Source organism: Cervus canadensis, chromosome 2, assembly GCF_019320065.1.
Source record: "Cervus canadensis isolate Bull #8, Minnesota chromosome 2, ASM1932006v1, whole genome shotgun sequence".
In the NCBI taxonomy this organism is placed as follows: Eukaryota; Metazoa; Chordata; class Mammalia; order Artiodactyla; family Cervidae; genus Cervus; species Cervus canadensis.
This window is the reverse complement of record NC_057387.1, coordinates 100814792-100825342: the sequence shown is the minus strand read 5'-3', so window position 1 is coordinate 100825342 and position 10551 is coordinate 100814792. Positions and strand designations below refer to the sequence as shown.

At 42.2% G+C, this 10551-nt stretch overlaps 1 protein-coding gene across 1 annotated transcript in view; it reads right to left on the bottom strand.

Moving 5' to 3' along the window:
• Window positions 1-382: 382 nt before the first annotated feature.
• Window positions 383-10551, bottom strand: part of TRIT1 (tRNA isopentenyltransferase 1) — a 40236-nt gene continuing 30067 nt past the window's right edge. Inside the window, exons 5-11 of the mRNA XM_043461782.1 lie at window positions 9328-9470; window positions 8612-8723; window positions 8124-8236; window positions 7798-7875; window positions 5112-5221; window positions 4673-4790; window positions 383-2442 (exon numbers count right to left, since the gene is read on the bottom strand). Of these exons, the coding sequence (XP_043317717.1) occupies window positions 2273-2442; window positions 4673-4790; window positions 5112-5221; window positions 7798-7875; window positions 8124-8236; window positions 8612-8723; window positions 9328-9470 (844 nt within the window). The 3' untranslated portion in view covers window positions 383-2272. The remainder of the gene's footprint in view (window positions 2443-4672; window positions 4791-5111; window positions 5222-7797; window positions 7876-8123; window positions 8237-8611; window positions 8724-9327; window positions 9471-10551) is intronic.

Below are 10551 nucleotides of genomic sequence, written 5' to 3'. Positions count from 1 at the left end.
TCTGTAACTATTTGACCAATGTGGGCTTTTGTAATCACTGAACTCCCAGAGGCTAGCACAGCACCTTGCTCAGAGTAAGTTCTAAAATATGTGCTGGTTGAATGAAAAAGCTGGCCACAGCCTGAGAATTCCTCAGAGGCTAATTTTGGCCTAACCCCGGCATCTGAATGAAGTTCAGCAAACGTTAGTGAACCCTTACTTAAGGCCTGGGGTCAACTGGGTGACCTTCAGGAGGGTGGTAAAGAAAAGAAACAGGAGACCTGCCTGAGGAGGCAGGAGAAACCCACGCACACTCAGGTACTGCCAACAAGTAAGGAAGCAAATGAAGACAGTGTGCACTACTTGTTATCTTTTGAGTAAGGGGAAGAAACAAGAATATACATTTGCATTTGTTCTTAATTACTTTAAAAAACTCATGAGATATACATAAAAAAATGAGTAAGTGATTATAAGAGGAGAAGGGGATGGAGGTAGGAGCGAGATTTTTCAATGAGTATCTCTTTTTATATCATTTTGATTTTTGAACTATATAAAAAATCTAAAAAATAAAATTTCTGCATAGCTCACAATACATTCACCAAGAACTGCTTTTTAAGGTCTGGTAGAAATACTCCTTTTTCCATGATCCCTCTTCTCTCTTCCCTCCAAGTGAAATTCTATACAGCCTTTATGGTTTTTGACATTCTCTTACCTCAATTTGTTGTTTATGTATAGATAACAATATTTCAAGCTCTATGAAAGCAAGAATCACATTTCATTTTGTCTCCATATCCCTCTAGCCTACTCAGGGCCTCTCATACAGTGTGTGTGTGCGTGCTAAGTCGCTCCGTCATGTCCGACTCTTTGTGACCCCGTGGACTGTAGCCCTACAGGCTCCTCTGTCCATGGGGATTCTCCAGCCAAGAACACTGGATTAAGTTGCCATGCCCTCCTCCAGGGGTCTTCCCAACCCAGGGATCGAATCCAGGTCTCCCGAATTGCAGGTGGATTCTAGATTCTGAACAAATAAAATACTGTTTAAGTGGGTAGTTATTGCTTAACAGGTACACAGTTTGTTTCGGATGATGAAAAAGTTCTGGTTGCATAATATAAATGCTGCTGGACTGTGAACTTAAAAATGCTTAACTTTGGGACTTCCCTGGTGGTCCAGTGGTTAAGAATCTGCCTTCTGGGTGCAGGGGGCATGGGTTTGATCCCTGGTCAGGGAACTAAGATCCCACATGCCTCACAGTGCAGCAATAAATAAAAATAATAAATAATAAATCTTTAAAAAAAAAAATGCTTAACTTTATGTTACATTCATATATGGCTGGTAGCTCAGTTCACTCCAGTAAGAGTTTCAACTAGAAATAACAAATCTCCAATTAAAAAAAAGTCCCCCTGGGACTTCCCTGGCAGTTCAGTGGTTAAGACTCAACACTTTCACTGCAGGGGGCACAAGACTGATTCCCGTTTGGGGAACTAGGATCCCGCATGCCAAACAAACAAAAAGACCCTTTCCAGATGTTTTCCAGGAATATAATGAACTGCTCAATAAGCATCTGCTAAATAAACAAATAGCATATTAAGAACACTGACTTTGAGAAAAAGCTCTCATGTTGAAAACAAAGAACACTATATATGTTAGACATCACATATATATCTTTTTAAGCACTAGCGAGGCGCCTAAAAACTTTTTCTTTATTTAACTTTGAATAAAAATAGATTCCTAACTAAACAGGAATATACCAGTGATTATCACATAGGAAGAGCTCAACAAATGTCAAAGTCTTCAGACTTTAAGTCCCAACCACCTCAGTCTGATTCTCTGCTTCTTTATGGAATTCCTGAAACTGGTTTGGTTCACTTAGTTATCTCACTGGGGCTGATCTTTTCCTGCCATTCACTCCCATCCAGAACTCCGGAACTGTGGTTCACAATAATTCAGTCAGCTATAAAAGTGTCTGGAAATTAGGTATTTCCAGCCAGAGTCAAGGACATAAAACTTTTTTAAAAGGGATACAGTGAATCCCAGTAGTTATCACCAAGAAGATCATATATAAAAAAGTGCAATCTGTGCCTCTTTTAAAAATAGAACCTTTAAGATTAAAAGAAAAAAAAAAAGAAAAACTCCTTTCCTGAACTCATCATTACCAGACCAGACACATCAGCCACACAAGGAGCTAACAGGACCTACTGTCTCCACGGCAGAGAACATGAGACTTTAAAACCACAGCACTGAATGGAAGAACTGGACTCTTGCCACTTTTGCAAAGGTCACTGGACAAGTCCCTTACATGCTGACTTTCAGCTCTTTATCATTCTGCCCAAGGGATCCCTTTTCTTTAAGCTCTTTGTCATGGTCTGGGGAAACACTCTGACTTTCTACGCTGGTGACGGCATCGGAGTCCAACTTTCTTCTTTTCTTCAGTTGGTGCAAGTGGGATTTGGATTTCTTATGTGCTAAGACAAAAAAAAAAAAAATTAGGATTTTCTACAATTAATTCTGGTAGCATACAAAATTAACCATAGAATCCTTGTCTCTAACAATAACAGGATCAACACATGTATTGGTATAGCTGCTTAGCATTTTTAAAAGAAGACTAAGTCATATGCCCAGCCAGCTAGCAAACTAGAATGAGCTATACCATGAACCATGTCTATCTGCGGGTGCTTTCTATCACTAATCTGCACAACAATCTTAGGAGACAGTATTATTCAGCTCATTTATACAGGAGACTGAAGTTCATGGAGGTCTTACATCTTGTCCAAGGTCACACAGCAGGTAAGTTCTTTGGCTTAGCGATAGCTCAAAAAGAGATCCAATTTTCCAGAATAGGGCTCGAGATTCAATTTTTCCACATGGGGCTGCCTGTTACAGATACAATTTCAACTCACACGGCTCAAAAGCTACAAATCCAAATTCTTGTCTGTATTGTAGGCCTACAGTACCCTGAGCTGTCTTCTCACTTCTTACCAGCTTGCTCAGGCTGCCCCTCCTGGTGTGACAACCCTCTGCCTACGTCAGATAAGCCATCTGAATGGCTAACCCAGACACTCACATTCTCTAGCACACAATGCACAGAGAGATCACAGCAAGTATTCTTTTCTGATGGTCCCTTTCAAGGGGTCACAGAAGCAGTAAAAAGCTACTTGCAGCTGATATCAATTTCTGACCTCTCACCCCAAAGGCAGCAGCTTGTAACTCAAAGAAGTTCCTTTTTACTAGCCTGCTCTTTTTCAAGGAAATCTTATTTGGAAATACCTAAAAAGACAGACAGCGAGATTAAACTCTTTTACACTTATTCAAAACATCATTTTTAGGGATTTAGAAGCCAAGTAGGAAAGGAAGAGGTTAGAAGTCAGGGAAAAATTTACTTGAGGGAAAAAGTCAGCTTTTGTCTCCAGCTAGAGCCTAAGGCAAAAAATGACCTCTGGACGGACTCCCCACGGCAGCAGGAGATGGGAGCAGGGACTTGACAGATGGCAGTATAGAAGGCTCACACAAGCTCCACTCACAAAGGCTCACAAATGTTGCTTCTCTATGGCAATCCCTGAAGGACATTCGACAAATCGAACCCCTAAGTTTCCTTTAGAAAAAACAATCAGCCACTCTCTTTCTCTTCCCCTTTCATCATTATGAACCAACGATAATCGAGGCTTCTTCTGCTGCCTGGGCAATCACAGCCATCCCCAGACTCTGACAATGCAGTTCATTTTGCCAGAATTAACAGTTAATAGAACTCATAGTTCTGTTGGTTGGTATGGGGAGAAAAATCCACTTCTGTGAGAATCCTAACCATGCAAAGCAGTCCTCTGAACAGGAGGATTCCAGTCACTGGGTAAAATACAAGTCCTACTTGTGCGTAAAAGGAGTGAGTTTTAAACAAGTTTCTGAATACCACGTAAATCCAAGGCTTGGCACCTAAGACCCTTTTGGGCTTTGCTGGATGACTGTAGAAATCCGACAGAGAAGTGCAATGTGGCTGACTCTGGCAAAGACAGACCTAGATTCTGAAGCAAGGAACTAGAACCTTGCAGCAGGCCAATCCTGGGTTGGTTGGAAGCACCTTGTAAAGAAGAGTACCCTTTCACCACTGTCTTTCTGAGTATCTGACAGTCTTGCTTCCACACAGTTCCCCTTAACACTTTTCATCACAGTTTATGCAACCAACAGCATTTCAACATATTACCTTAAAAATTACTGGAGAAAAAAAAAAAATTACTGGAGATACCACTTTTGAAGAATGTACTCAGGAGGAGTAACTGCACTTCCTGTCCCCTCCCAGCTGTTTCTGCCCCTTTGGTCTCTTGGGTAAGTTGCCTGGCTTCCCTTAAAATCCTACCTCACCCTCACTGAGGTCTAAATATGAGAGGCCATGAAACTCCTCTAAGGCAGGATTACAAAAGTAAAAGGAGCTCTGGACAGTTAACTGCCAACCTCTCAGTATAAAATATCTACTCCAGCCAAAGCTAGAGGGCATACAATCTTCCTTTGAAATTCAGAATACAGAGACAACTCTTCCGTTTGAGAAGGCCTCCATGAAATCTGAACACAGGCTGTTAGAGGAATCTGGCCATCTTTTTACAAACAAGCAGACTCCAGCATTCAAGCTACCAAAGCCCTTAAATTTCATGAAGTCAGTGGGACCCACCCTTACAGATTTCTCTGTGTTCTACCCCAGACTCTCACCTGCCCATTCATGGTCCCCAATGATGATTCGATCACAGAGCTCACACATATGATAACTTCTCTTGTTCTCAGTTTCATTGCTTGGCATCTTTACTGGAGTGGCTGCAGGCTTGTGGCCCTGGAAGAAACAAGGCAGGGATGGGGAAGAAGCATTTGTTCAAAGAGATCTGGATATCATTCTCAGATATTAAGAGGAGTGAGATTTTCCCAAGATTCCTTTTTTTCATGCCAGAGAGCAGGTGGGCTGTGAACAGATTTTAACAACAACCTTTCTGAATGTGAAAGTAGAAACGCAGCCTCCAGGGATCTAAAAGCAGCCAGCCCTTCTGCTTTATTCCATGGAAAAGAATGCTTCATTCCCCAGCATAGCAACAAAGGTGTCAGCTACACAAAGCTCTCAGAAAATCAGACAATAGACGGCACCACGATTAATAATCACCTGGATGAAACTTCGCACAATTTCAAGTGCAGGTTCAAGAACAGACTCCTCCCACTTCGAGACATCAGATACTTCTAAGCCATATACTGGGGGGACACCGGTACCAGGTCCTAATGACGACAAAGAAAAGTTGTGAGAGGTCAGCTTCCAAGACCCAATCTATTCTGCTCCCAGGACTCCAAAATCCTCAAGGGAAAGATATGGGGCCAAAGAAATAAACATTCTGACCATGCCATTCCTTTTAATCAGTAACACAAACCAAACGACTACACACAGTCCAAGAAAGATCCAGAAGGTTGATCGGTCTGGAGCCAACACGTCTAGCTATATAATCTAGGGTCTCGAGTGTGGGATCTCCCAGATCACTCAGGAAAACAACACATAGAAACAGCTCCAGTGGCCACTATATGAGCTACAATATAAAAGGCAGCATCTTATAGGGGGAAATTAGCAGCTTGAAGTGAACACCTGTTCTAAGGTCCATATCATCTGATGGTGATGTCACTCTGTGGCAAGAGAATTCACAGCTTTCTTTAGAAAAAGACACTAATCTCAGGTTTGTGTATCTCCCTTCAGCAGTCTGGCACTCACAAAACTCATTAATACCATACTGATAATCACGGGCTGGCAACAGCAGGGTATCAGCCAGGGAGCTGGTGAATCTGAAAATTAGAAAAAAGCCTTGGAACTGAAGTAGTTGAGCCCAGTTTCTAAGAAACAGATCTAGAGAAGTATTCAAGAAATACCCTATGGCGAACTACTTCTGAATGGAGGTAAGACTGGAGGTAGCCAAATGTACAGCTACAGGCATTTCATCCAAATGAGCCAACCATGTCTAGCCTCTGCTGGTGGCTTCCTCAGTCTGAGGACACACTAAATTGTCTTCCACTTCTAGGTTAAGTCAGTTGCCTAAAGGTAAAGAGCATCACCCCATGGACAAAAACATCAAAGTCCTCGGAATGCCAACGGCTGGCAGGTGCTGGCCTTTTGATTGTGCCAACCACAAATAAGATTCTTCATAAACTGGACTGGGCTGCACCTGCCACCACACGGAAAGGTGAGACTGGGAGGGTGCAGGCAGCATCCACAGCACACCTGGCCTTGGCTAAGCTCTGCACCTGTTTCCAGGCCACTCTATATTTTCCTTTCCCTTCTAAGTCCTTTGTTGGGCTTCTGTGCCCTGTCTCAGCACCTTTCAACAAGTTCTCGGCTCCCAGCTGCTATTTCTGGCTCAGCTCCAAGGCCAAGCTGGGGTGGGGAAGTCCCTCTGGCTCTGTGCCAGAGCCGTATCCCAGCAGACCAGCCCCTGGCCAATCACACGCAGTTCCTGATTTACAGGGCAGCTGTGCCTTTCACTCCAGCACCAGGGCTGTGTGGGCACACACACGAATGAGGAACGAGCGTACGATGCACTGTGCCATCAACCCTGAGTGACTCAAGAGATGGGGGGTTGTTGCGGCTTTACCACAGGAAGAAGTTCCAAATCGTTACCCCAAAAAACCCCATCTTTTGTTACAGGCTAATTGTTAGGCCTGGTGAGAAAAGAGGCTGTGTTAGAAATCTGTAGTAGTGAACTTCAGTTTCGGCTGACAAAAAGACTTCTATCTAGAAGGATGTGCAGAGAAAGCAAGGTAAGTAGAAGAGCTGCATGGAGAACTATGGCAGAGAAAGAGAACTGAGAGAGCGATCCAGCGGTCAAACAACACAGACCAAGGCATTTCTGTTCAGAGGCACTGGGGAGGAGGGGGAGGCCTCGGCTGTACTTACCTGTAACTAACTGAAAGCAGAAATTCAATGGCAAGGGTAACAGGAGTTGATTCAAAAGCATATTTAAAAAGTGCTCAAAAGATAAAAACACGGTTTCATTTATGCTTAATCTCCTTTAAATTAATCTTTTAGCTCATGACCACACCACTCCTGACTCAAGGCCCAATACTAATGCTATCCAGCTAAAGGTATAGCTGAAGGAAACAAGTGCAGTGGGTGTACAGCTGAGTGTGGACTTTGGAGTCAGGCCTGCATCCAGTACTCTACTGCTTATTAGCAAGGGGATTTTGAGCAAGTTATTTAACTTCTCTAAGCCTCTATTTACTTATCCTCTGAAAGAAAAGAAAAATGCCCACCTTGAAGTCCCAGTAATAAATGTACTGCACCCAATTTAGCGCTAAGGATATAGTACAGGGTCCAGTGAATGAGAATTTCCTTCCCTTTTCCTTAAAAGCGCTATTCAACTGAAGTTAAGAGGTGCAGCAGCCTGAAACACCATGTATCTGAACACAAAAGTAATGCTAGGAGAATTGGTAAAGGTTTTGTCTTTTTATACTACTTATCTGGCCCCAAAACCATTTTAATTAGGAAAGCCTTCCTATAGACATCTAATTGTTCTTCAGGTATGAAATCTGAAGCTAACTAAGATCAGCCCCAAGCACCAACTCTGCTAAGAGAATATTGCTACTTTACTCTTACTAGCTTGCAGCCGGTACTCGGGTGCTCAAGGCATAAGGCAGACTCTTCCTCGGGAAGAACTGTTTCCTGAGGTATCAAAAGAAAACACCCCTGGATAATCACTTATGCAACATCCCCCAGGTCAGATCCAGAAACTAAAGGTTACTTTCTGGGTGAGCTGAGAATGCCGATGTTCTATTGAAAGCAGACCCAGGGCATAAGGAAAAACAAGGAGACTTACTGCTCAAAAAACGGTTTTTAACCCATCGGTTTTGTTTCCGGGCGTATCTCTTAGTCACTTGTTTCAGAGCCTCAATACCTAAAAGACAAAGCAGAATGTAAGAACCTCTAAGCACTTCTCACTCTGCCGCAAGGAAGGTCCAGCCAGCCTGGCATCAGAGACAACCAGCCACGTCAGCACGCTGGTGGATACTTGGTATGTGAACATCTCCATTCTGAGCTGAAGGCCATTTGGGGCTCTCTCAGCCTCAGTTCTTACTGACCATATCAGCTGGGCACTCTATCACCCAAGGATGTCCCAGGCTAGGTTAGATGGAGAATTCACACCTTTCTTTAGGAGCTGGTTTCTCATCTCTGGTGTGCATTTTCCTTCAGTGATCAGGTACTCGTGAAATTCCTTGAAGCCAATTGATTGGAAGATACCATGTTGATAGTCCTGGCTGGGAACAAGAGGGCATCAGTAGATAAGCCACTGCATCTGAGAGCTAGAGGGCCCTGCAGATGATCTAGCTGAACCATGTCACCTCACAGATGGAGAAACAGATCCTAAGCAGTCACCACCTCTCTGAAATCCTTCCTCTACACCCCCCTAATCAGCTCCCAGGTTACTTCCATTGAAAATTAACTCCTGGGAATGTTTGTGAGATTAGAAAACTGCAACTGTACAAGTACACCAACCCTCCTTCCTACAAGCAGAGCCAATGCCAAGGACGAAGGCTAATAAACAAGTAGATCCAAAGCCAGTACTGCATTTATGGTCTTCTGACCATAAGCAAGGAATGAAGAGTACGTGACAGTAACAGCCAAATTCTCACCTATTTTCTGCAACTTTCTTCTCATTATAGCGTTTGTGAAAATCTCTTAGTTCATCCAAGAGCCCAGCAGCAAGCATGTTATCCACCCTTTTATCCAAGCGCTCATCTAGAACTTGAATCAAATTAACTCATCAACCAGCAAGCCTGCCGAAGGTGCGTACTATACATGATGAATGCATAAGCTGCCACAAAGAAGAGAATTTGTTCAAATGGAAGAAAAAGTTCAGAGTCCAAAGATTATCTAATAATTCATAATTATATTCAGTCACAAACTCTGCAATTCAATAAAAACAGCAACAATGAGGCACATCATCTTATTATATAAGGAGAAAGCACTAGCCAATTCAGAGAGTCAGACCTCCTTCCACAGGATCCTTCTCTTTCTCCTTTGGATCTTCTCTGGATAGCAGCCCCTCTCCCATCCCATCTTATCTCATCCTTGGTATCTTATACTCATTCCAGGAATACCTTTACCTGCTTTCCAGACCGGTACCCAGGGAAATAACACTGTGCCTTTGGTAATGATAATAAAATTAACAGCGAACACTTGCTTAGCGCTTATTATGAGCCATTCATATGCCACTAAGAACATGTATGTTTCTTCAAAACAACATTTTATTGAGGTATAGTTGATTTACTCTAAACATTTTATATACAGCAATGTAGTACTATAAGCTTTATCTCAGATGGACTCTGGGATACTAAAGGACTTTTACCTGTCTGTTCCGCATGAAGCCAGAGGATGCATGGGTTAGGGAACTTCAGAGGGCCTCCAAGGGGACCACCGCCTTCCTCCGCATGTTGACGATGAAGAAATTCACTATGAGAGATTCCCGTTTCCTCAAACACTTGCAGGCTCCTAAGTCATTTGAAAGAGTAGAGTAGGCACATCCATAACAACCATTAGGAAATATTAATTCTCAAGTAAAACAGGAGAGAGGCTATTTATTATAGAATGCCTCATTGTCATTTTCACCGTTTAAGCCCCTGAACACATGAAGGTCTGGGGTTATACAGCAATCCTATAGCTACACAGAAAAGAGTTATAAAGAAAACTTAAAAAAAATAAAACCACCCTTCTAAGCATACATAAAATTGTCTGAAATCTTTAGGTTCAGAAGCAACAGGTTTCTTCTACACAAACAGAATAGGACATATTCACTTTCAAGTAAGCAGTAAAAGCTTGCTGGGACACCTTGTTACAAGCCAACAAGTCTAGTCTTGCTGGAATGCCTTTCCCACAGCACAAAAGTATGCTGTATATCCAGCTCGTCAACTTCCTGTTTAAATATGTCTAAAATTAATGAAGAATGCTTCAGACTAATTCAGTACTCTACTACACACACAAAGATCCCTGAAGAAAGAATTCACATACTTAAGCCACCATCCACTCTGTTAGTATCTACTATGTTATGCAGCACTAGGTAATTTAACTCTCAAATCTACACTCTACCACTCTGGGTGATTGCAACTTATCAGCTTGAAAGTGATCTATCCCTTCCTGATCCAATTCTACTTCCTGAAACCCTAACACAAGAGTAGAAACCCCTCGTCTTTGCCCATCACCAGTCTTTCAAAAGAGGCCTTACAAGGGGAAAAAAGTAGTAATAGATATCTTACTTATCTGGAGGTTAGAATATACAGCCTCAAACAAAAAGAAAGATGAAAAAGGTCCTTGGATCTTCTTTTAGAGACTCTAGAACTCCTGCTCAGAACCTATTGTTCTTGCTAAAATATATCCTCAACTCATTACTATTTTAGAAGTAGCAAAACAAAGAGAAATTATAAGAATTGATTAATGAAAGGAACAGATAATCATACCATCAAACAATACAGAAATGAATGTTCATCTAGTATCCCTGAGTTTTCCAAAAAAGTTTTGGAAGATTTCTATTAAATGTTTACAACAAAATGTTTGAATACTGGAAAATACATACTTC